We start from the raw sequence: 27943 nt of genomic DNA, 5'->3' as shown, positions 1-27943 counted from the left end.
TGGAGTGGGTGAGAAAGAAGAAGGAGAAAGAAGAAGGTCGTGTGTGCAGGGAATGTCAGAAGGAATGTGTTTGGGTGAGTGATGGAGAGACTGAAGCAACTTTGGCTGGAGAACAATTAAAAAGACAAACAGCAGCTGTAAGGGAACTGAGGTAAATTAATATCAATATCAACATCAACATCAACATCAACATCAACATCAACATCAACATCAACATCAACATCAACATCAACATCAACATCAACATCAACAACAACAACAATAACAATAACAATAACAATATTTTTATTATTTATACACCATCCATCTGGTCGGGTTTCTCCAGCCACTCTAGGTGGCTTACAGCACATTAAAAAATGGTAAAACATTAGACATTAAAAAATTCCTGATACAGGGTTGCCTTCAGAAATCCTCTAAAAGTCAGATAGTTGTTTATTTCCTTGACATCTGATGGGATGGTGTTTCACAGGGCAGGCGCCACTACCGAGAAGGCCCTCTGCCTGGTTCTCTGTAACTTCACTTCCAAAAACAGTACTTCTGTCTTGTCAGGATTCAACCTCAATCTGTTAGCCACCATCCATCCCCCAACCGCCTCAAAGCACTCATAAAGGACCTTCACCGCCTTCACTGGTTCCAATTTAAAAGAGAGGTAGAGCTGAGTATCATCTGCATACTGATGAATACCCAGCCCAAACCCCCTGATGATCTCTCGCAGTGGCTTTTTAATGTTGAAAAGCATGGGGGAGAGGACGGAAGCCCAAGGCACCCACACTCATCCCCTAACACCACTTTCTGAACACAGTCCAGGATAAAGGAGTGGAACCACTGTATGACAGTGCCCCCTGTTTCCAGCTCCTCTAGACCAGTGGTTCCCAACCTTTTTTTGACCATGCCCCACCTAAGCATCTCTAAAATCCTGATGCTCCCCCCGTGACATATCATTCTTATTATTCAAAAAGTGAGCTCCTATTCACGTGGAGGAAGCCTAAAAGGCCATTAACGTGGTCTAAACAAGCTTCCAAAGAACATGACATCCATGAAAGAGAAAAATAAAAGAACAAAAGGACAGTTGAAGGACTGAGAAAGAAATCACTAAGAAATTGTTACAACAACAACAACAACAACAACAACAATAATAATATGAAGTGATATGAAAAAATAGCAAAGAATGTTTCAAAACATAATAGAGAACTGAGATGCATAAATATAAATTATTTTTAATGGAAGCTTTTTCTGTAATACTTTGATCATTTTAATTACTATACAATAAAATAAAGGTACCTAGCAAATTCAAAATACAATTTGAGCTCATCTCAAGATAACTAGACTAAAGTTAGTGAGATACTTGTGCTTCATGCCTGCTGCAGAGAGATTTTATATTAGGGGGACTTCCGGGTTAGCGCCTCCGGCAATGGCGGAGCTCCTCCGATCGGGAGGAACCGGCTCCGTGAAAAACAGGGTCTGACCACCACGGCGATGGCGGAGACCCTTAGAAACCACAGACGGGAGAATTCTGTGAACCTGGGATTCGGCTGGCACCTTCACCGCCCACCTACTCGTGAGGAGACCCGGTATGGGGAATCCGGAGTGACGTGGGGTGAGAGGCGCGGTGCTTTGAATCGACCGCTTATTTCACGGAGCGAAGCCGCATTGCCGCTGTCAGAGAGTGCTGACTTTTTTCCTGTGGACAATTGGATTCTAAACAACAACCCGTGAGTAGAACGGGAAATTGAGCTTTTAAACAATTGAATTTGGCACCGAACGGGGAAGGTCTAAACAGGAAGTCCACCTTCCCTTTCTGTAAATAGACTGAAGCAAAGTAGTTACTAACTAAGGTTTTGGAAAGTCTCACGTAAAGGATTAAAACTCCACTGATTGAAACCATCAATTCTGACCAAGTGAACTTGCAGGAGAAGGTGGAAAATTAAAGATTGAAGCATCACGTCTCTGAACCCGGGAACGGCTTGCAAAAAGTCCATCGACGGTAAACAGGACAAATTTGACAGCTAGCTTTAACTTGACAGCTGGCATTAATTTGACAGCTAGCTTTAAAAGAAAGACATTGTTTCTATTGTCTGCTTCTGCACTTAAAAAGAAGAAAAAGTAACAGGGAACTGTTATTAATTTACTTTTGGAATTGTGCTGGAAAGGATTGATACAAATTGAGACTGCTTCCCTCTAGAGGGAGTTTTGGGACATTGTTACAAGCGTGCAGCTGCGAAATTGCTCTGAGGAGAAGGACTGTGAGAAACTAGTTTTTACCTTGAATATCTTAAGAATGTCGGTAAAGGAAGAAGTAGCGTCTGCTCTGAATAGGACAATTTATTTGCTGGGAAAGCTGCATAAACAGATAGATGTCATGGCTTAATATTGATATCTTGGGAACAAAAGTGGGCATCAACATAGAAGTCGACAAGAACCCGGCACAAGAATCTTTCTCAACTGAACAAATTGATGAATTAGAGAAGGAGAAAGTTGCTGTTGTTGAATATAAAGCAAAACATGGGGGAGCTTTAACCCTAAAGAGGCAAATGGAGGATTACAACTTGAGGCCTGATATGACTGTAATTAGGAGAAGCCAATTTTTGAAGATGGGTGCCTGGCCTGATTTGGAAAAGGAAAAGTGGAGAGATCCCTTTATGCAGGGATCAAATGACTTTTGGAATATGAATTTGAGCCAGGAGGAGATTGGAGCTTTTGGGGCCTTTGGACTTGGAAGAATTGTGAAACAAAATTTGGAATACTTTATGAGCCCTAGCTTTAACTATGGAAATCTGGCAGACCTGTCAAGAAGGAATATAAGCATCGTTGGATTGGCGCTCCCCCGAGATCTGCTTTTTAGCACCAAAGATTATCAAGAAGATCGGCAGAAGGGAAATGAAGAAGGTGGCTTTCACCATTGGAAGCTAAGGCCCGAAAAAGACTCAATATGGAGGCCAAATGGCCGAAGTATTGGGAAATATTAGAAAAAGATGGAGACAACTGGAAATTGCAGAGTCAGGAGAAAATGAAAGACAAAGTGCGAGATTGGTTACATTATGCTCAGATTAAAGAAGTTTTTAAACTTGATAAAAAATTAGGATTCCAGGTGGAAAAATCGAAGTTAGAAACGGAACTGTTAGAGCCTAAGACTAAGGTACTTTCGAGAATGTATAACTTGCTGTTAAAATGGAACACACAAGATGAAACGGTTAAATCGGCTATGATAAAGTGGGCACAGGACATTGGGCATAATATTATGTTTGAGGACTGGGAAAAATTGTGGGTTACTGGGCTGAATTTTACTGCATGTAACGTTTTGAAAGAAAATGTAATGAAAATGATATATAGATGGTACATGACCCCAGTCAAACTTGCAAAAATATACCACTTGTCTGATAATAAGTGTTGGAAATGTAAGGAAAATGAAGGAACGTTCTTTCACCTTTGGTGGACTTGCCCCAAAGTGAAGGCTTTCTGGGAAATGATATATAATGAGCTGAAAAAGGTATTTAAGTATACCTTTCTTAAGAAACCAGAGGCCTTCCTTTTGGGTATTGTCGGCCAAGGGGTATTAAAGAAGGATCGAACATTTTTTATGTACGCAACAACAGCAGCAAGGATACTCGTTGCCAAACATTGGAAAACTCAAGATCTACCCACACTGGAGGAATGGCAGATGCAACTGATGGACTATATGGAATTGGCCGAGATGACGGGCAGAATCCGAGACCTGGGAGAGGAGACGGTGGAAGAAGATTGGAGAAAATTTAAGATATATTTGCAAAAGTATTGTAAATTGTATGAATGCTAAGCAGGATGTTTGATCATAAACAATTGGGCACCATGGTAACAGATGAAGTGAACTATGAAGATAAGTTAAAATTATGAAAAAACCAAATTTTTAGATAACTATTGGATTAATTTTAATGCGCCAAAGAGGAAACAAACATATCTAAAATTTAAGATATAATATTGTAAAAAATTGACTTTAAAGTGGGGATAAGGTGATAAATTGCTGGTTTAATTTTTATAAACTTGGAATGCAGGAGCGGGAGATGTGAAGAAGTCCAAAGAGGATTAGAAAATATGCTATGACACATGATATTTTTGTATGTTTTATTCGGTTTGTTGTGTTTAAAAAATCCTTAATAAAAATTTAATAAAAAAAAAAGAAGAAGAAGGGTTAAGAGCCTCGGATATCAGATCTCCAGGTTGATGGACGCTGGGAGGTTGATGGAACTGACGGCAGGGGCTGGGACCGGGGAGGGGAGACGGAGGAAAGAAATTGGGAATTTAAAGTGTATATAAGGAGAAGTATTCAAAGTTAGGGACATAACATTGGTAATCTATAGAATAAGAATAGAAACAAGGTGATAAATTGCTGATTAAAATTGTATAATTTTGGAATGCAGGAGCGAGATGTGAGGAAGTTCAAAGAGTGAAGAAAATATGGTTATTATAAGATGATAATTGTTTTTGTTTTTCTTTCTGTTTTGTTTGTGTATAAAAAAAAATCTTTAATAAAAAATTTTATTAAAAAAATAAATAAAGTGTATATAAGGAGATTTTTAAAAAATTTTTTAATGAGAAATGGAAAAATCGTGGAATGAAATTTTTATGACCCTAGGGGAAATGTCTTAAGAGATTAAGTTCAATATATTAGTTTTAATGAGAAATAAGATTAAATAAAGTAAAAATGGATGATTAATTGGTGAAAGAAGAGAATGTTAAATTACAGTATATTAAGATAAATTATTAAGATAAAAACAAAGATGAAGGATTTGCTGGAATATCTAACTGAACCAGAATACAAAGAGGGGAGGTGTGAGGAGGTCAAGGAAATAAGTTAAAGAAGGAAAGTTATGTAATGGTTTGATGTGTTCTTTTCTTTTTTTCTTCTTTTTTCTTCTTGATTCTATGCATTTTTTGTTTGTTTTGTTTTTTGTCTGTTTTCCATTTTTTACCTTTTTCTTTTGATGTGACTTGTTTTTATGTATTGCTTTCTTTTTTGGTTTAATTGGGTGTTTTTCTGTTGTTATCTTTTTTCTTACTTATGTAACCTTTAAAATTTTAATAAAAATCTTGTTTTAAAAAAAGAGATTTTATATTAGGCACCAATTTAGTCAGCTTCAGTCTCAAGTCTCCTCATTTAGTGATATCCAATTGATTTCTTTTCTTCAGTAGCAAATCATTTACAACTCTAAAGCCACATTCAGCTAAATATGAAGATAGGAACGGTAACAACTGTTTTCTTGCAAAGTCGCTTGAATTTGGGTACAGTGGTACCTTGGGTTACATACGCTTCAGGTTACATATGCTTCAGGTTACATACGCTTCAGGTAACAGACTCCGCTAACCCAGAAATTAAGAACTTAACCCAGGTTAAGAACTTTGCTTCAGGATGAGAACAGAAATCGCGCAACGGCAGCGGGAGGCCCCATTAGCTAAAGTGGTGCTTCAGGTTAAGAACAGTTTCAGGTTAAGAAGAGACCTCCAGAACGAATTAAGTTCTTAAATCAAGGTACCACTGTGTTTAGTTTCTGTCTCATCACAAAGCCATGCCATCACTCCTTTTATATTGAACAAATGACGTCGACCGTAATGTCAGAAAACCCACAAGTTGAAGTTTTGGACCTAGCTTCACTGCCTATGTCTCTTTACGACAAAAGAATACCAAACGTGCCTGGGAACACAGTTTTTAGTGAAGTTGAATGGTAGCATTAACTATCATGGAATTGTGATCAAAGTTTATTTATACTTACTATTTGTATTTAGAGTTCTATAGCAGTTATTATTATATCTGCCTCACATATAAAGCATGAGACCCACAAGAAAGTGTCCTACTTTCCCTCATTGATAAATCACGAATTTCCTGAGGTATCTGAATTCCCACCGATCACAAGTGCTCAGAGCAGGTAGAGGTCCAAAACACTGCTCCGAAAAAGGGCAACCGCTCCAACTTAGCAGCTATGGAGCGGTCACATTCAGGGGGAAGTTCCACAACTGTTGACTGAGCGCTCTTGAAGCGCTACTTCCCCCTGAATGCACCCAGTGTTTTTTATGTTTAGATAACTGTATATGAAGCCTCTAGAACCATAAGAAATGCCAAAAGTCGTTGTTAATAACTCATTCTCGAATTGCTCCTCTTAAAAATCAAATTCCCCCCTGTGGGGCCTGTGCCCCATGTTGGGAACCACGGTTCTAGACGGTCCAGAACGATGTAATGGTTGATGGTATCAAAGGCCACTGAGAGATCCAGCAGAACTAGGAAACAGCTTTCACCTTTGTCCCTACTGCGCCAGAGATCATCAACCAGCAAGATCAAAGCAGTTTCAGCCCCATGATGAGGCCTGAATCCCGAATGAAAAGGATCTAAATGGTCCACATCCTCCAGGCGTGCCTGGAGTTGTTTAGCAACCACCCACTCAGTCACCTTGCCTGAAGATGGGAGATTTAAAACTGAGTGATTGTTGGCCATATTGGATGGGTCCAAAGATGGTTTTTAAAGAAGTGGTTTAATAACTGCCTCTTTCAGTGAGTCTGGGAAGGCTTCCGCACAGAGGGAAGCATTCACCACCCCACGGAGCCCATCGCCCAGCCCTTCCTGGCTTGCTTTTATGAGCCAGGATGGGCAAGGATCAAGGAGACAGGTGGTTGGTTTCACTCATCCAAGCAGCCTGTCCACATCTTCAGAGGTGACAGATTGGAAGTGATCCCATGCAACTTGACTAGACAGGACTCTAGGTACAATTGCACACAGAAATGTAAACGTTAATGAGAAATTGGCACCAGAATGCTGATGAATATTCCTGAGGACTCTTTTTAAAACAAAATGAATGAACTTTATTATGGTCACAGACCAGGATAAAACAAAAACAAAAACAGATAAATAAAATAGCAGTTAGGATTTTTTTAACTGATAAATGTTGGAGCAGATAAGGACAAAGAAACAAGCTTTGGATAAAACATCTGAATAAAATACAAGATTAAACACAAGGACTCTTTTTAAAACAAATTGCAAACTAATATGGAAATGAGGAGAACTGAACAAGACTGGAAAAATGAGAAACCGAGAGCAACCAAAATTGACCTATCCAGCCATCCCTACTCTTGATAGATGCAATTTCCTTGTGTTTTTGTAGCTTGAGTGAATACTGGAAGTTCTGAACATGTTAGAACTGAAAGGCATTTTGCTACTTGATGAGGATATACATACACTGGCATTAAAACCTTCCTCCTCTTTCAGAAGTTCTAATCTTTTACTTTATCAAAATAAAACTGAGTGATCTCAGCACCTCCTTGATGACTCAAACGAATCGGCTGGTTTGGCTCAGGCAACGTGCTTAGGAACCAACCGGGGAATGCTGCAGATTCAAAGCTGCCGGTCTCTGTGCTGCTGCCACTTTTACAAAAGAAAGTGAAGTTCTTGTGTTCCTTGCCATCGTTGTAGAGATCCATAATGGCTTTATGCTATTTAAGATTTAAAAAAGCATACAAAAGGTTTAGTAGAAAGAAAGGTTGTGCTGCATCACAGTTGCCTGGGAGAAAGCGAGACTTGGGGCTAAATCCCAATGATTGTAACCAAAGCATATACAAATTCAAAGTTTACTGGAAGCCCAAAGTTAAAATCTGGATTATGCCATGAATACACAATGATTTTTTAATCTCCTGTTGTAAGCCACCCAGAGTGGCTGGGGAAGCCCAGCCAGATGGGTGGGGTATGTGATAAATAAATAATAATAATAATAATAATAATAATAATAATAATAATAATACATCAAGCATTGAGCCATGAGATAAGCCTTTCATTCAAAGGATGGGAGGACCTGTGGCCCTCTAGAGGTTGTTGGACTACAATTCCTATCATCTCTGACCATTGGCTGTCCTGGATGGGGCTGATGGGAGTTAAGGTCCAACAAGTTCTGACTCACCACTGGTTCTTCAGTTTCAATTCCTGTCTGCCTTTCATAAGTTTATATACCAAAACAGGAATTGTTTCACTCCTGAATTTAAAAAACAAAACAGGAAATAGAACCAGAAGCTGGATAATTAAGGAGAAATTCATAACTAATGAAGAAGAGTGCAGAACCTACAATCAGGAAATGTTTGCTTTCACTAAAAGGACAGAAGCAACCCGTAAAAACCTCAGTAGATCTTTTCCTCTCCCAATAGACAGGCTAGGAAGGAGAGGGAAGAAGCCCAGAAGGATAACAGAGAGAAGAATAGAATGCAGTGATTAAGGAAAAAAGAATGAGCAAACAGCAGAGAATATCTAAAGTCTTTGTCATGGTGGATGCATCTAAACAAGCAGAAGATATTTGAAACAATCGAATGTGGCTTTGAACCAGAAGTGAAACCCACCTCCAAGGTCAGCTGAGGTTGACCACCAGATTCACCACAGGAGAGGGTTTGTGCTCCATCTTGGGTGCCCAAAAAGATGGGGGATTTGTTTTCATCCATCCCTCTGTTGGGGGTCACAGCCACCAAGTAATCTGGAAGCAAAAAACAGGCAAAGATCAGTGTGAAAAGAGTGGGGTGTGACCATGGAAAGTTAAGGAGCACCATTTCTGACCCTACTTGAAGACAGTGCTGCTGTATCAGACACTTCCTGACACCTGGTTACCCACTCCCAGAATTTGCACAAGTGTTCAATCGGTAACAGTGTAGGTCGCAGCTGTGAGATGAGAAGGGTTCATAATCATTGTTACCAGGTGAGTTGCCATCTTTGGGAGCTGCTACCAGCATGTTGTTCTTCAGGAACAGGAACTTCTGGTTAATATCCCAAATCCTGTAGAGCCATGGCCTATCTAGGCTTATGGGTGGAAACTTGGAATGATCTGTGATGAAAAGAAGTAATACAAATTTATCAACACACAAGAAAAAATGGAATATTCTAAAGAAGGAACAAACAACTTTTCAGACATATCTTTTTTCTTCTGTGTTGGAGCTGCAATCCTTTTCTCCCCCTTTTGCATGAAGTGGTAATAGCCATGGTTGGCACAACACATTTTCCATGGTGGCAACATTGTGGAGTTTCTGATGTGTGTCTAGGACTTCCTCTATCCCTAAGATATTGCGCATGCAAGTCATTAAATGTGTTCCTAGTGTATCTTTTTTCATCTGGTACTAAGAATACAGGTTTATATATTGCCAAAGAGACAGCCTAGTTGCAAGCACTATTGACTGGCTGTTTTCAGCTTTTATTCAATGGGATCCAACCTGGCTGAAACCCAAGGACACTAGTTTGACTGGTTTCTCCAGGTGAAATCCACCGATTCCCCCTGCTGGTGTGTGTATCAGATTCCTTTTGACTAAAGACCCCTGCTTTTTAAAGGAGTTTTGATTTTGACCATGTTCTTGCCCTCCTGAACCATGGGAGAAAGAGATAAGCAGAATAACCTAGGGCACAGAGCATGCATGCATGTACGAATGACTGAATGACTGAGGTTAGCTAATGAAGCAGGATATCTATTTGGTTATCTGCAAGTATATTTGCACACAATATCGTCCATGAAATATGTACTTTAAAAAAACAGTCCTGATTGTTTACCACCCCACCCCACGCCCCAAAATTACCCAATAATTCAGGATAATAATTCATGCATCTGGTGAAATGGGCTGTAGTTCATGAAAGCTTATATTGTTAGGAAAATAGTCCAACAGGTAGCACTCGTTCTTTGCTGAAACAGACTAACACGGCTAGATTTTTTGGGAACAAGTCCTCCTTGCTTTTATGTTAAACCACCAACATGGAAAATATCCCCATGGGAAATGTCATTTCACTCAGCTGGTGTATATGAATATGGTGACGTAGCATGGTTTGCTGGTTTCCAGGGCAGGTGGGAGCCAGGTGGAGGCACGCATACTAGGGCGTGGGATGCGGAAAATGAAGGGAGCCTGCCACAGAAAGCCAGCCCCTGCTGTTAATGCAGCACTGCAATGCCTGCCTGCCCACGCAGGGTGGAAGCCAGCTAGCAAATTGTGGCCCTTGGCAGGTGAATCCCCCTGATGCCCTTGGAGAGGAGTGCCAGGGTGTGCTCGGGTTGCCCCTTGCCTGCTTCCCTCCATCCGTGCCCACTCACCATTGGGAGAGCATACTGAGCGAGGAGTGAGTGAGCAGTACGTTGGTCGGGCGGCCATTCAGAGAGAGGGTCTGGGATGTAGTGGCAATGCCAGGTCAAACTCTGGGGCCCAGATAGCCCTGCAGCAGGCAGGGAAGGATGAGGAGCTGAGGACAGGGCCCACCAGGACGTGCCTGGACAGGAATCCTCACAGAAGCCAACACCTGCATGGGGGTGCCTGGTTTGCACCCCCTCAAAATTGTGCCCCCAGGGGACACGGCCTCCCTGTCCCCCCAGGATGTTATGCCCCTGTGAGCCTATATGATTAATGGAAATTCTAATTTAATTTAAGGCTCACTGCAGGTTTTCAGAACTTGTCTTGGGCAGGAAATATAAAAGCAAAGCATTGTTTTCACCTGGCTTAGGAAAGTGATGGAATAAATCTCTCATTTTCTGGTCCACAGTCATCTTGTGGGGCTTCTCCCTTAAAGTCTCTGTGTCTACTTTCTCCATTGCTTCCCAAGGATTGGTTGAGATTCAGGGTACAAGCTCACTCTTCTGCAGTTGTAGCTACTAAAAGAGAGTGATGTAAAATGTTAGAGGAGAGGCTGCAATAATCCAAAGTTCCATTGATTGCCCTTCTGCACAATATCCCCAGATCAACATAGATACATATATATATAACTTTATTCATAAGCCACCTTTACATAGTTCAAAGCATGCTCAAGGCGGCTAACAACATTTAAAACCTACATAATCACAAAATAACAACCAAATTGAAGAAGTTCCACCTAAATCATAAAAGGTAAAGGTAAAGGTACCCCTGCCCGTACGGGCCAGTCTTGACAGACTCTGGGGTTGTGCGCCCATCTCACTCAAGAGGCCAGGGGCCAGCGCTGTCCGGAGACACTTCCGGGTCACGTGGCCAGCGTGACATCGCTGCTCTGGCGAGCCAGAGCCGCATACGGAAACGCCGTTTACCTTCCCGCTGGTAAGCGGTCCCATAATAAGATCTAAAATCAAATATCAGTATCAATCAAAAATTCAGTGTCAATAATAGCAACAACCCACTGCCTAAACAATACCCCAGGAAAAGGTCATTCAGCAGCCTCAGCTTTTGTAGTTGGAGTCCGTCCTGGCCCCACCCTCCCAGGCCAGGTGGAACAGGCTTGCAAGGCAGGAAGGAAGTCTTCACAACTCACAGCCAATATAAATTAGCCAGGGTGAGGCGGGGCTAATTACGCAACCAATGTCCAGGAGTAAGAATACAGCAACAGAGAATCAGACGATATGCCACTGGGATGAATTGATGCAACATAGCAGATCATTAAATCAGAGCTTCCACCTTCTTGAAATTTAAAACAGATATACAGGCTTCCAGTTTCTATCAGGACAGAGGCCCTGGAGGTGAATTTTTAATCATTTCCCTTGTGCTCAATCAAGCTTAACTTTCATTCTCCAAACATTTGTATTACCCTCTTTAAGGGGAGAAGGAATGAAGGACAGATCTGCTGGGCTGGGCTGGACTAGGGAGGCGATATATTTCTTTAAAAACATATATCCTGCACAAAAGAATATTACAAAAGAAACAAATGTCTCTGCCTTTTATTACAAGAAATTCTCAAAATAGCTTACAATAAATTCATTTTTAAAAATAGCAATGCCACTTACAGCCAAAGTAAAATGAGAATAAAGTAAACAGCAGTCCAGAATGTTTAGAAAGGGAAAACAAAAAGGACATATGAATTAGTATTGTTAATTACAATTAATTGACATTAAAATCAAGGAAATATGTCTCCCTCAGCTTCACTGCCCTCCACCCACCAAAAGACTATAATGATAGGTGGGGGAAATGGGTCCGAGGAAAGGCCAAACAGAGATTTCCTGCCTCTGAAATAATTTGGCATTTGAAGCAGACAATTTAGCATAGTCTTCCCTAATCTGAGGTCCTCCACATGTTGTGGACCACAGCTCCCATCAGTCTCAACCAGGATACCCAATGATCATGGATGATGGAAGCTGTAATACAACAACATCAGGAAGGTAACTAGTTGGGAAAGGCTATGATCTCAACTAGCTGCCTTCCAGATATTGCTGGATATCTGGATAGAAGGTTCAGAGAAATAATTGAGGAGATGCTACCTGTCCTGGTGTGAGGAAGTCCTGTGCCTTGCTATGAATTGTCTTCTGAGATTTACACAGCATCTTTTAGCTTAGTCAGACCAGTGGGTGTGGTTTATATGCTCTATGGCACCTTATATGGCACAAACACTAATCCAAGTCTTGCAGCAGCAGCCAGCTGTTCCGGGAAGCTACAAATGCTGTGATAGTTCAAAATCTGAGGGCTCCTCCAAACATCCTTTTTATTCTGCATTGGTGATCATTTATGCTCATGATGGTACTGAGGTGGTCATATGCAACCCCAGTTTCAATACTGTTTGTGACTAGGGATAGAGGAGAAATTTGATTCAGTATTCATATAAACCTGAATCTTATCAAATTTGCACATTCCAAACAATATGCAAACTGAAACAAAGCTATCTTAAATTTGCGGTTCTGCAGATTTCGCAATGCAGTTCTCCATCCAATCAAATAATGTTTGTGGAATTGCATATATTATAGGAAAGTGTGCAGTACAATGGACACATTAGTTAAAATCTACAGAAATGCATTATATCGGGGAAAATTGATCACAAAAATGTGTACACTAGTCATAACTGCATAGAAAATGTGTTTAGTGGGAGAAATTTGCAGTAAAAATCTAGTGAATCTTCATGAGGAATTTTTTTAAAATGCAAATTGCTGCAAAATGTAGAGAACTGAATTTCTGCCCACACTCCTCTTTTGCAGTGCCCTCCTTCCCTATGAAGTGTGGACTTTTGGCCAGTTGCCTGCTGGGGTGTGTGTGTGTGAGAGAATGAATATTTGGAAGAGTCTCTGATTGGCCTTGGGGAGCCTTTTTCCATCCTGCTGAAGCAGGTGGATGCGACTATATCTTAAGAATAGGTGTGGGGAACCTGTGGCCCTCTAGATGTTGAACACAACTCCCATCATCCTGATGCAGGGACAGACCTTCAAAATTTAACCCTCTTCTAGCACAAAGCCGCGTAAGGGAGGCACCAGGTTTTGGGGAGGAGGCGTGAGACCTAGATCCGTCCTACCTCCTTCCCAAAGTTGGGCAAGTTCTAATGAGGCTTTAGGATGAAGGTAGGAGGGCAACAAGGGATGTGGGTGGCGCTGTGGGTTAAACCATAGAGTCTAGGACTTGCCGATCAGAAGGTCGGCGGTTCAAAGCCCTGCGACGGGGTGAGCTCCCATTGCTCGGTCCCAGCTCCTGCCAACCTAGCAGTTCGAAAGCACAAAGTGCAAGTAGATAAATAGGTACCACTCCAGCAGGAAGGTAAACAGTGTTTCTGTGCACTGCTCTGGTTCGCTAGAAGTGGCTTAGTCATGCTGGCCACATGACATGGAAGCTGTCTGCGCACAAACTCCGGCTACCTCGGCCAGTAAAGCAAGATGAGAGCCGCAATCCCAGAGTTGTCTGCGATTGGACTTAACTGTCAGGGGTCCCTTTACCTAGGAGGACAATAGGATCTTGTCAGAGCCCTCTTGCTTCCTTCCTGAATCCCAGAACTTACTAGGCTTTGGGAAGGAGGAGTGGAAGCACTGTTAGAATTCCTGCTCCGTGACTGCAGTCATAGGATTGTTGTCTTTCACATGACGACTGGCATGTTCTCTCCCTCCTAGTCCTACTGGAGTGTAGGCTGAGCTCCTGACAGGCACCCCCTTGACCCCTGTGCCCTGTGTGGGGGAACCGGTCACGCCATATTAAATCTGCCTGAAGCACTCGCCATACGGTCTGGGGGTGAGGGGAGTTAGAGCATTACAACTTCTGGAGGGCCACAGGTCACCCCCCTCTGTCTTAAAACATGAAATATATGGCAGTGGAGGCCCTTAGTCAAGCACCACACCTTTTAAAAGTATGGTGTACTGTGTTAACACCACTTAGGAATGAGTTAGGTGTGGCTGTTCACACACAGTTAATTTTCCTTCACTTGCTGCAGTCCAGCAAAGATATCCCATAGGTGAAAACAGTTTTGTGTGTGCTCATTTTTGTACTATCTGTACATAGGTCTATTGTGCAAGCTAAATAAATCCAGCAGCCAAGCACCTCATCACCCATGGGAAAATCCATCCCTTGTCCTCTCTTGGTGGCACTAATTAGTTATGGACATATTTATGCAGCCCATACTTTTCTAGATCCAATCCACACCCAGTTCAAATGGTAAGCCTTGCCAGAAACACTACATATTCAAAAGTGCAAGTCTCTTGGTTTTCCTTTGGTCTTACTGTAGAAAGTGAAGTTACTGCATTTTAAAAAATAAAACACACGAATGTAAGAAAATATGAATGCTAAATTGAAAAGGAAAGCTTGATCAATCTATTTTTTAAAAGGGCAATTGTACCAATGGCTGTTGGATTAGCAGTGAATTGTCCTGAGGAAGTTTCTGTTCCCTCCAAGGGGGCTCTAATTATTGGCTTCCATTATTCTTTTCTCACTTTTACAGCAAATGACACAATTTCCCCACAAAATGAAAAAGAAAGCAAAAATAATGGAAGCCAATAATTAAAGGCCATTCTGTTCCTTTGAAAAGCCAGCTAACTAAGGGACAATTCATAACCTGTCCCCCATCAGGGACAAACACATATCAATAAAACAGGTAAAACCTGAAAACACAGAAAGCTTTTAATTAAAGGCACAATAGATCTTAAAAATCTAAATGGGACCTCTATATTAAAGGTATTATGTCACTGAGTGCCATTTATTTGGAATCAAAATTGGGGGAGGGTCATTGTCCTGCCTCTAGGATTCCCTAGTGAATATGGTTGGCCACTTTAGGAGAGCTGGTCTGATTCAGCTGGGCTCTTCTTAAAGTTAAGGCAAAAGGAGGACATATATGTATCAGTTATGGTTTGAGATTAAGTGTGGAAGAAAGCTGAAGACTATAGTTTTGAAGTGATACCCCCCCACCAAGACTTTAGTGCAAACTGCTCATCTAACATGGTGAGGTTATGGGGAATCTTCTGTCCAGCTATATTTTGTATGGAAGAGATACAGTATATTAAAAAGAAATTTGTATCCTGTTTCAAACTTGTACTAATCAGCACTAGTACTAATTTCTGTTTCTTAAATTAGTAAGCAAATTATATGAGTCTCAATTTAGCAATGATCAGAGATACCTCAGCAAATATTATTCATGTGCTGTGGAAATACAGGAAAGGTGGTGGTGTAATCAAATGAGTTTTAACAATGTGTACGGAGTTGTTGGTTATTATTTACATACCAAGTAGGGCTTCAGCTGATATTTCCATAAAGGTTATTGGGTGCAGTCAGCTCTAATTTCAGTTATGAGTGTGCAAGATCCACTTATGTAAACATGAGATTTGGAATGTCCAAATTGTGTTCATCTGTTATGTGGGGCACACAGCACTTGTAGGTTGATTTCCAGTCCTATGAATGCTGGGGGCTGATGTGGCAAAAGGGATGAGCAGTGTTTTTTCTGGGGGTACTCATGGGTACAAAGTACAGGCACCTCCCCCCCCCAATGTCAAAAGTGTGTCATTTACTGTATCAAGTTCATGGTGAGTACCAGCACCATTTTTTTCTTTTTTCTTTTAAAAAAAGCACTGGAGATGATGCTTATTTGTGACTCCCAACCAACCAACCAATCCCAAGCAGTGGCTGAGTCTTCCTAATGGGCTTTTTCAACAATCCAAATGAGAAAATCTGTTGCATATTCTGTATGTAGACAGCATCTTAAAAAGCAGAGACATCACCTTGCCAACAAAGGTCCGTAAAGTTAAAGCTATGGTTTCCCCAGTAGTGATGTATGGAAATGAGAGCTGGACCATAAAGAAGGCTGATCGCCGAAGAATTGATGCTTTTGAATTATGGTGCTAGAGGAGACTCTTGAGAGTCCCATGGAATGCAAGAAGATCAAACCGATCCATTCTGAAGGAAATCAGCCCTGAGTGCTCACTGGAAGGACAGATCCTGAAGCTTCTGTGTGAGTGTCTGAGGGCCCTGCTCTTGCCGCTTACCACTTACCTGGCCCAGAGCGGGGTCTGAAGCCTCAGAGGGACTGCTGTGCTCTGCTGCCCAGGAGGACTCTCCTGTGTGAGTGTCTGGGGGCCCTGCTCCTTCCTGCCACTTACCACCTGGCCCAGGGCAGGGCCTGACGGGCCTCACTAGGACAGTTGCTGTTACTGCTGGAGGGGTGCAGAGTGCTTTTAAAATGTTTTAAAATTTTTCTTTTGAATTTTTTATATGTGGGGGGGGGGTGGGATGGATGTTTATTGGGCCTGGGAATTTGTTTGATTTTATGTTTTTGTAATTTTTACTGTTTTTTGTTTGTATTGTTTTATTGGTTTTTTTTAAAGGTGTTATTTTGTTCTTATGGGGAGGGGTCAGGGCTGCCGGGGAGTAGGTCCCAGCCAACAAAATGGCTGGGGCATGTTCCACAGGGGGCGATGCACTGGGACAACCGATCTCAGTGATCACGGGTAGGAGGAAGAGTTACGCTAAGACCAGACCATGTCATTACAGAGGAGGAAGGTTTAGTCGTTGTCTGAGGACTATCCCTGCCTCCGGGTCTGGTCCTGACCGGATGGATACTAGAATCAGCAAGGGATACCCACATGACCTGAAGGTGCTGCTGTGCAATGCCAGGTCAATGATTCATAAGACCACTGCCATCCATGACTTGATCATGGATGGAGGACTTGACCTGGCATGTGTAACAGAGACTTGGTTGGATGAAGCAGATGGGCCTGTCCTTGCCGCTGCTTGTCCACCAGGTTTCTCTTACGCACAGCAACCCAGGTCATGTGGGCAGGGAGGGGGGGTTGCAGTGATTTTTAGGAAGTCATTAGTTTGCACCAGACGTCCTATTGGGAAGACCCAGTTTTCCGAGTGCATGTTCTGGAAGTTGGGCAATAGGGGCAGTACAGGATTCCTACTGGTGTACCGACCTCCCCGCTGCACCAAGGATTCCCTACCCGAGCTGCTTCAGGTTGTGGCGGATGTTCTCCTGGAGACACCTAGCTTGGTTGTCCTAGGGGATTTTAACATCCATGCCGACACGACCTTACAAAGGGGGTGCTCGGGACTTCGTGGAAAGCACGGCCTCCATGGGGCTGTCCCTGAATAAGTCTGGCCCAACCCATAGCCGCGGACACGCCTTGGACCTGGTGTTTACCTCTATGGATGTTGGTGATCTGACACTAAGTAAAAGCGAAACGAAAGAAATGCCATGGTCAGATCACTTCCTGGTGCAACTGGATTTCTCTGCGACCCATCCCCTCTGCAGGGAGGTGGGACCAATTTGGATGGTCCGCCCCCGCCACTTAATGGATCCAAATGGTTTCCAGAGAGTGGTAGGGGATCCTTTATCCCATGTTGATGGCCTTTCAGCTGATTCCCTGGTGGCCCGCTGGAATGTGGCGTTAACCAGGGCTATTGACTGTTTGGCTCCGAAGCGCCCTCTCCGATTGCATGGAGCCCGGACAGCCCCGTGGTTTTCCACGGACCTGAGGGCAATGAAACAATCGTTGAGATGGCTAGAGCGCCGGTGGCGGATAACTCATTCCGAATCTGACTGGACACAGGTTATTACTCAAGGTCGAGCCTACCAAGTGGCGATAGTGACAGCGAAGAAGACTTTCTTCGCCGCCTCTATTGCATCTGCAGAAAACAGCAGCAGGAGACTTTTTCAGGTGGTTCACAATTTAGCGGAACCACCTGCAACATCGGGGCCCAGTACGGGCCACATGATCTCCTGCAATGATTTCGCAAAGTTTTTTGCAGATAAAATCGCTCAGATTCGGGAAGAAGTAGACTCCACCGTGGGAGCAGGGCCAGGGCGGGAGAGTGCTAGAGTTTTGTCTAGTCAAGTTGAGTGGGATCAATTCCAATCTGTCACCTCCGAGGATGTGGACAGGCTGCTTGGACGAGTGAAGCCAACCACCTGTCTCCTGGATCCTTGCCCATCCTGGCTTATAAAAGCTAGCCAGGAAGGACTGGGCGATGGGCTTCGTGGGGTGGTGAATGCTTCCCTCTGTGAGGGAGCCTTCCCAGACCCACTGAAAGAGGTGGTTATTAAACCGCTTCTTAAAAAACCATCTTTAGATGCGGCCACGATGGCCAATTATCGCCCAGTCTCAAATTTTCCATTCTTGGGCAAGGTGATTGAGCGAGTGGTTGCTGAACAACTCCAGGCACTCCTGGAAGAAGTGGACCATTTGGATCCCTTCCAGTCGGGATTCAGGCCTCATCATGGGACTGAAACTGCCTTGGTCGCACTGGTTAATGATCTCCGGCAGGCTAGGGACAAAGTTGAGAGCTGTTTCCTAGTTCTGCTGGATCTCTCAGCTGCATTTGATACCATCGACCATAACATCCTTCTGGACCGTCTTGAGGGGCTGGGAGCTGGGGGCACTGTCATACAGTGGTTCCGCTCCTTCCTCCTGGGCCGTGTACAGAAAGTGGTGGTGGGGGATGAGTGTTCAGACCCCTGGGCACTCACTTGTGGGGTGCCTCAGGGTTCTGTCCTCTCCCCCATGCTTTTCAACATTTACATGCAGCCACTGGGAGAGATGATCAGGAGGTTTGGGCTGGGTGTTCATCAGTATGCGGATGATACCCAGCTCTACCTCTCTTTTAAATTAGAACCAGTGAAGGCAGTGAAGGTCCTGTGTGAGTGTCTGGAGGCAGTTGGAGGATGGATGGCGGCTAACAGATTGAGGTTGAATCCTGACAAGACAGAAGTACTGTTTTTGGGGGACAGGAGGTGGGCAGGTGTGGAGGATTCCCTGGTCCTGAATGGGTAACTGTGCCCCTGAAGGACCAGGTGCGCAGCCTGGGAGTCATTTTGGACTCACAGCTGTCCATGGAGGCACAGGCCAAATCTGTATCCAGGGCAGCTGTGTACCAGCTCCATCTGGTACGCAGGCTGAGACCCTATCTGCCTGCAGACTGTCTCGCCAGAGTGGTGCATGCTCTGGTTATCTCCCGCTTGGACTACTGCAATGGGCTCTATGTGGGGCTACCTTTGAAGGTGACCTGGAAACTACAACTAATCCAGAACGCGGCAGCTAGACTGGTGACTGGGATCGGCCGCCGAGACCATGTAACACCAGTCCTGAAAGACCTATATTGGCTCCCAGTACGTTTCCGAGCACAATTCAAAGTGTTGGTGCTGACCTTTAAAGCCCTAAACAGCCTCAGTCCAGTATATCTGAAGGAGCGTCTCCTCCCCCATCGTTCTGAGGTCCAGCTCCGAGGGCCTTCTGGAGGTTCCCTCACTGCGAGAGGCCAAGTTACAGGGAACCAGGCAGAGGGCCTTCTCAGTAGTGGCGCCCGCCCTGTGGAACGCCCTCCCATCAGATGTCAAAGCGATAAACAACTACCTGATATTCAGAAGACATCTGAAGGCAGTGCTGTTCAGGGAAGTTTTTAATATGTGACATTTTAATGTATTTTTCATCTTTGTTGGAAGCTGCCCAGAGTGGCTGGGGAAACCCAGCCAGATGGGCGGTGTACAAATAATAAATTATTATTATTATTATTATTATTATTATTATTATTACTAAGGCTCCAATATTTTGGCCACCTCATAAGAAGAGAAGACTCCCTGGAAAAGACCCTGATGTTGGGAAAGATGGAGGGCACAAGGAGAAGGGGATGACGGAGGATGAGATAGTTGGACAGTGTTCTCGAAGCTACCAGCATGAGTTTGACCAAACTGCAGGAGGCAGTGGAAGACAGGAGTGCCTGGCGTGCTCTGGTCCATGGGGTCACGAAGAGTCGGACACAACTAAACAACTAAATGACAACAATTAACAAAATCAAAAGATAGTCCAGACAGGGTAGTTTCCTAAAGCAGGAGGAATCAACTCCCTCCACTCTTGGGCATGTTTACAGGCTCATCCTGTGGCCAGCAAAGGATTGGAAGGAGTTATTCCTCCTTGGGTAAGTGAATTTGACAAGTGCCCCATGGCACAGATGATTTGGTGTTCTGTCTGGTGTGTATGCCAAGTCTAAAGGGCCCCCCAAGGGAGCCGCCAAACTTAAACTGGTGTTGGGTAACCTAAGGGTGCCCTTAACCCAATTGTGGCATCCATCTGTTTCGAGAAACAATGGAGTTTGTCTCTGGGGCTAAAGTCAGTGTTAGCAGCACAGAAGTGACCTCCCCAGATGACAAGATGGCCTCACAGATGTGACCCAAAGGGAAACAGAATAATACATTTGGAACCAGCTTGGCTGTAGGAGTGGCCAGAAGGAGGCGTACAAGGCACCGTCAAACCTCCTTAGGCTTTTCCTCTCCCAAAAATATTCTGCAAGGGTTTGTACATTTAGGGTTAGTGTTTTCCTTCTCCTAGATGGGCTACCTTCCCAGACTGACGAGTCCCAACTGCCCCTTATTTCTCTCTACAGTGCATGCAGCACATAGACCCACTATGGGTCTCATCTGCCAGAGTCTGTCTTCACATGCACTCACTGTGAGTTTGAGGTCTATCAGTTACCCTCACCTGGTTTAACTGGCTAGTCAAAACTGTTCCCAGGGTGTGGTTGCTGTTGCATGCTGACAGCTTCTAGGAGTTACAGGTGACAGCTGAATGGAGTGGGGACCAAAGGTGGACAAACTACCCCAAAAGGAGCACCATGGAACCACCAACGCTGGTACTGCCCCTCCCCATAACACCCCATAAACCCCTTAACCCATTAATACCTCAGATATGCACCCTTTTTCCTTACATGCTCACTCTAAAAGCCAGTAAAACCAACCAAAAATTCCACTCCAACACAAAACTCCCAACAGTATGAAGTAGGTGAAAAAAGGCTCCCCAAGGCCATTTTACTAATGTGTCCATTATTCTGACACTTTCCTGTAATATATGCAATTTCATAAACATGGTTTGATTGGATGGAGAACTGCATTGCGAAATCTGGAGAACCACAAACGTAGGATAGCTTTGTTTCAGTTCGCATATTGTTTGGAATGTGCAAATTTGATAAGATTCAGGTTTATATGAATACTGAATCAAATTTCTCCTCTATCCCTAGTCACAAACAGTATTGAAACTGGGGTTGCATATGACCACCTCAGTACCATCATGAGCATAAATGATCACCAATGCAGAATAAAAAGGATGTTTGGAGGAGCCCTCAGATTTTGAACTATCACAGCATTTGTAGCTTCCTGGAACAGCTGGCTGCTGCTGCAAGACTTGGATTAGTGTTTGTGCCATATAAGGTGCCATAGAGCATACACGATAAACCACACCCACTGGTATGACTAAGCTATAAGATGCTGTGTAAATCTCAGAAGACAATTCATAGCAAGACACAGGACTTCCTCACACCAGGACAGGTAGCATCTCCTCAATTATTTCTCTGAACCTTCTATCCAGATATCCAGCAATATCTGGAAGGCAGCTAGTTGAGATCATAGCCTTTCCCAGCTAGTTGCCTTCCAGATATTGTTGTATTACAGCTTCCATTATCCATGATCATTGGGTACCCTGGTTGAGACTGATGGGAGCTGTGGTCCACAACATGTGGAGGACCTCAGATTAGGGAAGACTATGCTAAATTGTCTGCTTCAAATGCCAAATTATCTCAGAGGCAGGAAATCTCTGTTTTGCCTTTCCTCAGACCCATTTCCCCCACCTATCATTATAGTCTTTTGGTGGGCAGTGAAGCTGAGGGAGACATATTTCCTTGATTTTAATGTCAATTAATTGTAATTAACAATACTAATTCAGGTGTACTTTTTGTTTCCCCTTTCTAAGCATTCTGGACTGCTGTTTACTTTATTCTCGTTTTACTTTGGCTGTAAGTGGCATTGCTATTTTTAAAAATGAATTTATTGTAAGGTATTTTGAGAATTTCTTGTAATACAAAGGCAGACACATTTGTTTCTTTTGTAATGTTCTTTTGTGCAGGATATATGTTTTTAAAGAAATATATCGCCTCCCTAGTCCAGCCCAGCCCAGCAGATCTGTCCTTCATTCCCTCTCCTCTTAAAGAGGGTAATACAAATGTTTGGAGAATGAAAGTTAAGCTTGATTCAGCACAAGGGAAAGGATTAAAAATTCACCTCCAGAGCCTCTATCCTGATAGAAACTGGAAGCCTGTATATCTGTTTTAAATTTCAAGAAGGTGGAAGCTCTGATTTAATGATCTGCTATATTGCATCAGTTCATATCAGTGGCATAACGTCTGATTCTCTGTTGTTGTATTCTTATTCCTGGACATTGTTTGCTTAATTAGCCTCGCCTCACCCTGGCTAATTTATATTGGCTGTGAGTCGTGGAAGACTTGCTTCCTGCTTTGCAGGCCTTTTCCACCTGGCCTGGGAGGTGGGGCCAGGGCGAACTCCAACTACAAAAGCTGAGGCTTGTCCTGGAGTATTGTTTAGGCAATGGGTTGTTGCTATTATTGACACTGAATTTTTGATTGATACTGATATTTGATTTTAGATCTTATTATGATTTAGGTGGAACTTGTTCAGTTTGGTTGTTATTTTGTGATTATGTAGTTTTTAAATGTTGTTAGCCGCCTTGAGCATGCTTTGAACTATGTAAAGGTGGCTTATGAATAAAATTACCTATGTACATATGCATCTATGATGATCCTGGGATATTGTGCAGATGGGCAATCAACGGAACTTTGTATTTTTGCAGCCCCTAGCATTTTACATCACTCTCTTTTAGTAGCTGCAACTGCAGAAGAGTGAGCTTGTAGCCTGAATCTCAACCAATCCTTGGGAAGCAATGGAGAAAGTAGACACAGAGACTTTAAGGGAGAAGCCCCACAAGATGACTGTGGACCAGAAAATGAGAGATTTATTCCATCACTTTCCTAAGCCAGGTGAAAAACAATGCTTTGCTTTTATATTTCCTGCCCAAGACAAGTTCTGAAAACCTGCAGTGAGCCTTAAATTAAATTAGAATTTCCATTAATCATATAGGCTCACAGGGGCATAACATCCTGGGGGGACAGGGAGGCCGTGTCCCCTGGGGGCACAATTTTGAGGGGGTGCAAACCAGGCACCCCCATGCAGGTGTTGGCTTCTGTGAGGATTCCTGTCCAGGCATGTCCTGGTGGGCCCTGTCCTCAGCTCCTCATCCTTCCCTGCCTGCTGCAGGGCTATCTGGGCCCCAGAGTCTGACCTGGCATTGCCACTACATCCCAGACCCTCTCTCTGAATGGCCGCCCAACCAAATCAGTGCTCACTCCACTGCTTGCTCAGTATGGTAAGTTGCATGGATTGAGAGAGGCAGGCAAGGGGCAACCCGAGCACAGCCTGGCACTCCTCTCCAAGGGCATCAGGGGGATTCACCTGCCAAGGGCCACAATTTGCTAGCTGGCTTCCACCCTGCGTGGGCAGGCAGGCATTGCAGTGCTGCATCAACAGCAAGGGCTGGCTTTCTGTGGCAGGCTCCCCTCATTTTCCGCATCCCACGCCCTAGTGCGCGTGCCTCCACCTGGCTCCCACCTGCCCTGGAAACCAGCAAACCATGCTACATCACCATATTCATGTATGTACCAGCTGAGTGAAATGACATTTCCCATGGGGATATTTTCCATGTTGGTGGTTTAACATAAAAGCAAGGAGGACTTGTTCCCAAAAAATCTAGCCGTGTTAGTCTGTTTCAGCAAAGAACGAGTGCTACCTGTTGGACTATTTTCCTAACAATATAAGCTTTCATGAACTACAGCCCATTTCACCAGATGCATGAATTATTATCCTGAATTATTGGGTAATTTTGGGGGGTGGGGTGGTAAACAATCAGGACTGTTTTTTTAAAGTACATATTTCATGGACGATATTGTGTGCAAATATACTTGCAGATAACCAAATAGATATCCTGCTTCATTAGCTAACCTCAGTCATTCAGTCATTCGTACATGCATGCATGCTCTGTGCCCTAGGTTATTCTGCTTATCTCTTTCTCCCATGGTTCAGGAGGGCAAGAACATGGTCAAAATCAAAACTCCTTTAAAAAGCAGGGGTCTTTAGTCAAAAGGAATCTGATACACACACCAGCAGGGGGAATCGGTGGATTTCACCTGGAGAAACCAGTCAAACTAGTGTCCTTGGGTTTCAGCCAGGTTGGATCCCATTGAATAAAAGCTGAAAACAGCCAGACAACTAGGCTGTCTCTTTGGCAATATATAAACCTGTATTCTTAATACCAAATGAAAAAAGATACACTAGGAACACATTTAATGACTTGCATGCGCAATATCTTAAGGATAGAGGAAGTCCTAGATTCACATCAGAAACTCCACAATGTTGCCACCATGGAAAATGTGTTGTGCCAACCATGGCTATTACCACTTCATGCAAAAGGGGGAGAAAAGAATTGCAGCTCCAACACAGAAGAAAAAAGATATGTCTGAAAAGTTGTTTGTTCCTTCTTTAGAATATTCCATTTTTTCTTGTGTGTTGATAAATTTGTGTTACTTCTTTTCATCACAGATAATATAAGGCCCAGAGAAACGCCATGGCTCTACAGGATTTGGGATATTAACCAGAAGTTCCTGTTCCTGAAGAACAACATGCTGGTAGCAGCCCCCAAAGATGGCAACTCACCCGGTAACAATGATTATGAACCCTTCTCATCTCACAGCTGCGACCTACACTGTTACTGATTGAACACTTGTGCAATTTCTGGGACTGGGTAACCAGGTGTCAGGAAGTGTCTGATACAGCAGCACTGTCTTCAACTAGGGTCAGAAATGGTGCTCCTTAACTTTCCATGGTCACACACCACTCTTATCACACTGATCTTTGCCTGTTTTTTGCTTCCAGATTACTTGTTGGCTGTGACCCCCAACAGAGAGATGGATAAAAACAAATTCCCCATCTTTTTGGGCACCCAAGATGGAGCACAAACCCTCTCCTGTGGTGAATCTGGTGGTCAACCTCAGCTGACCTTGGAGGTGGGTTTCACTTCTGGTTCAAAGCCACATTTGATTGTTTCAAATTTCTTCTGCTTTTTCTGTTGCATCCTCCATGACAAAGACTTTAGATATTCTCTGCTGTTTGCTCATTCTTTTTTTCTTAATCACTGCCTTCCATTCTTCTCTCTGCTATCCTTCTGTGCTTCTTTCCTCTCCTTTGTCTTCTTAGCCTGTCTACTGGGGAGAGGCAAAGATCTACTGAGGTTTTTACGGGTTGCTTCTGTCCTTTTAGTGAAAGCAAACATTTCCTGATCGTAGGTTCTGCACTCTTCTTCATTAGTTATGAATTTCTCCTTAATTATCCAGCTTCTGTTTCTATTTCTTGTTTTGTTTTTTAAATTCAGGAGTGAAACAATTCCTGTTTTGGTATATAAACAAAGATTCAAACTTATGAAAGGCAGACAGGAATTGAAGCTGAAGAACCAGTGGTGGTTCAGAACTTGTTGGACTTTAACTCCCATCGGCCCCATCCTGGACAGCCAATGGTCAGAGATGATAGGAATTGTAGTCCAAGAACCTCTAGAGGGCCACAGGTCCTCCCATCCTTTGAATGAAAGGCTTATCTCATGGTTGAATGCTTTTTGTATTCATGACACAATCCAGATTTAAACTCGAGGCTTCCAGTAATCTTTGAATTTGTATATGCTTTGGTTACAATCATTGGGATTTAGCCCCAAGTCTCGCTTTCTCCCAGGCAACTGATGGCGTTCATTTATGATGCAGCACAACCTTTCTTTCTACTAAACCTTTTGTATGCTTTTTTTAAATCTTAAATAGCATAAAGCCATTATGGATCTCTACAACGATGGCAAGGAACACAAGAACTTCACTTTTTTTTCTAAAAGTGGCAGCGGCACAGAGACTGGCAGCTTTGAATCTGCAGCATTCCCCGGTTGGTTCCTAAGCACGTTGACTGAACCAAATCAGCCGATTCGTTTGAGTCATCAAGGAGGTGCTGAGATCACTCAGTTTTATTTTGAAAAAGTAAAAGGTGATTAGAACTTCTGAAAGAGGAGGAAGGTTTTAATGCCAGTGTATGTATATCCTCATCAAGTAACAAAATGCCTAACAGTTCTAACATGTTCAGAACTTCCAGTATTCACTCAAGCTACAAAAACATAAGGAAATTGCAGCTATCATTTTTACGGAAAGGTAAAAGGTTCACTCTGACCACTGAACAGTCAGACTTGGCAAAGGAAGCAGACTTCTTTTGAAGCTAAAAGGTAAAGGACCCCTGACAGTTAAGTCCAGTTGTGAACGATTCTGGGGTTGTGGGGTCCCTCGCTTTACTGGCTGAGGGAGCCGATGTTTGTCTGCAGACAGTTTTTCTGGGTCATGTGGCCAGCATGACTAAGCCACTTCTGGCGAACCAGAGCAGCACACGGAAACACTGTTTACCTTCCCGGTGGAGCGCTACCTATTTATCTACTTGCACTTTTTTTTGGTGTGCTTTCGAACTGCTAGGTTGGCAGGAGCTGGGACCGAGCAATGGGAGCTCACCCCATCGCGGGGATTTGAACCGCCGACCTTCTGATCGGCACATTGCAGCTGTGTTTCCAGGAAAGGCAAGGAGTTAAACATGTCCAAGAGAGACCCCTAGTGACTAAAAAATGTACAGACCTGCTTATTGTATACAATGGAATTTAAAGGTGCTTTATAGATAATGATTTTAAAGGCAATCAAAATCCATAAAAGACTGTCTGTCCTCCGATAGTACTATTTATGCGGGGTCCTAAAAAGGCACCCTAAAAGCTGAGTGGAGAGAGTTTGTCTGAACAGAAGACAGCTAAGAATTCTTAATACTGTGATAACAGGGAAACTCTGAAAACTGCTTTAGAAAGGACAAGACAGCTGGATTTATGAACTTGAAGATAAGAGACAGACAGTTAGCCTGGGGACGGGTTACCCTGCACGTCTCAAAATAGCCCAGAGCAGAGACACTTTTGAGCAATAGAGAATAATGCTTTGAAAAATGTAAGTTTGTAAGATTGCTCTTAAGGGACCAAAGACAGAATATACCTCAAAAGCTAAAACTAGGGTATGCTAATAGGGGCACCCCAACACTGAAAGTAACACCAGAAAGTAAGTCTCCCAGGCTAAATACTTGTAAAGAGTGAACTGTGATTGAACTACGCCAACCCGACCTGACCTGACCAGCTGAACTGCTGTAGGAAGCTAAGAAGCTGGGAAGCTGGCTAACTCAAGGGAAGCACCCTTATCTAAGGGGCATGCTTTGAGGATCAAGGTCTCCGGTATTGTACGATTGCCAAATGTATACATCAGACAGGTTCCTTGACTCGCTGCAAATCCTATGGTATAAATTATGCCAGAATCTTAGCTTGAAAATGTTCCTATGTCATATACAGCTTGTCTTTGACCAATTGGGGTTTTCCACATCTTCTCTGTGAGGGAGCAGAGAGAGAGAGTGTGACTACAGACTTTAAAAACCTGTGTATAATTCTTGATCGGTGTGCTGCTGGTTGGCATCCCATGCTGCAGCACGCACCCATCTGCGCAAATGAACTAATAAAGCCTTCCTAATTTACCAATATTGTCCAAGATAATTTTATTTTTAAGACTCTCAAAGCATTAAGTCTTGGGGGCCATTATTTCATTTCTAACAACAACCAACTTATACAACCAGCATTGCAGAAGGCTCTGTCTCCACCTCTCTCTCTTAAAGACTAAAAAAAAATGTTATATGGATTCAGAGGTGTTTCTAATCCTGAACACCTTTTGAATACAAGAGGTAAAATCCACCTGGGCATTCTCAAAAGGGCCTGAGAGATGCTGAAGAAGGTGAGGGAGGAGATTCTTGCCTGTAAAACCTTATTGCTTTACTTCACTTTTCCAAGTGTCAGCTTCT

At 43.3% G+C, this 27943-nt stretch overlaps 3 protein-coding genes across 13 annotated transcripts in view; 1 reads left to right on the top strand and 2 right to left on the bottom strand.

Moving 5' to 3' along the window:
* LOC307203957 (interleukin-36 receptor antagonist protein-like) overlaps positions 1-27943 on the bottom strand; it is a 55019-nt gene that overhangs the window by 6864 nt on the left and 20212 nt on the right. The gene's annotated exons all lie outside the window — the stretch shown is intronic.
* On the top strand, positions 106-26470 carry LOC307203958 (interleukin-36 receptor antagonist protein-like). Of its 5 annotated transcripts, XM_079955279.1 has the most exons (6): positions 21433-21475; positions 21897-21939; positions 22821-22977; positions 24593-24709; positions 24926-25056; positions 25855-26470. In XM_079955279.1, exons 3-6 carry the CDS (start codon positions 22881-22883, stop codon positions 26074-26076), a joined length of 567 nt encoding a protein of 188 aa, XP_079811405.1. In that variant the 5' UTR covers positions 21433-21475; positions 21897-21939; positions 22821-22880; the 3' UTR covers positions 26077-26470. The 5 variants fall into 5 exon arrangements, with proteins under 5 accessions (XP_079811409.1, XP_079811405.1, XP_079811406.1 ...); XM_079955283.1 differs by lacking the exons at positions 21433-21475; positions 21897-21939 and adding an exon at positions 106-151 and having other exon boundaries at positions 22824-22977; XM_079955280.1 differs by lacking the exon at positions 21897-21939 and having other exon boundaries at positions 21451-21475.
* On the bottom strand, positions 6802-12270 carry LOC307203955 (interleukin-36 receptor antagonist protein-like). 6 transcript variants are annotated; one of them, XM_079955268.1, is made up of 5 exons: positions 12186-12270; positions 10460-10613; positions 8691-8819; positions 8344-8474; positions 6802-7452 (listed from the first exon to the last, which is right to left on the bottom strand). In XM_079955268.1, exons 2-5 carry the CDS (start codon positions 10554-10556, stop codon positions 7234-7236), a joined length of 576 nt encoding a protein of 191 aa, XP_079811394.1. In that variant the 5' UTR covers positions 10557-10613; positions 12186-12270; the 3' UTR covers positions 6802-7233. The 6 variants fall into 6 exon arrangements, with proteins under 6 accessions (XP_079811394.1, XP_079811393.1, XP_079811397.1 ...); XM_079955267.1 differs by having other exon boundaries at positions 10460-10616; positions 12186-12232; XM_079955271.1 differs by lacking the exon at positions 12186-12270 and adding an exon at positions 11115-11558 and having other exon boundaries at positions 10460-10616.

This window comes from Podarcis cretensis, assembly GCF_951804945.1.
Source record: "Podarcis cretensis genome assembly, chromosome: 15".
NCBI lineage: Eukaryota > Metazoa > Chordata > Lepidosauria > Squamata > Lacertidae > Podarcis > Podarcis cretensis.
The sequence above is the reverse complement of the archived record's forward strand: the minus strand, read 5'-3'. Positions and strand labels throughout refer to the sequence as shown.

Bases quoted from the DNA above. Each gene is read 5' to 3' on its own strand.
- LOC307203955 (XM_079955268.1), bottom strand. From the start codon at position 10,556: ATGGAGAAAGTAGACACAGAGACTTTAAGGGAGAAGCCCCACAAGATG. The intron at 8,820-10,459 runs GTGAAAACAATG...TTTTCATCACAG, and splicing joins CCATCACTTTCCTAAGCCAG to ATCATTCCAAGTTTCCACCC. The intron at 8,475-8,690 runs GTAACAATGATT...TTTTGCTTCCAG, and splicing joins CAAAGATGGCAACTCACCTG to ATTACTTGGTGGCTGTGACC.
- LOC307203958 (XM_079955283.1), top strand. From the start codon at position 22,881: ATGGAGAAAGTAGACACAGAGACTTTAAGGGAGAAGCCCCACAAGATG. The intron at 24,710-24,925 runs GTAACAATGATT...TTTTGCTTCCAG, and splicing joins CAAAGATGGCAACTCACCCG to ATTACTTGTTGGCTGTGACC. The intron at 25,057-25,854 runs GTGGGTTTCACT...AATCTTAAATAG, and splicing joins AACCTCAGCTGACCTTGGAG to CATAAAGCCATTATGGATCT.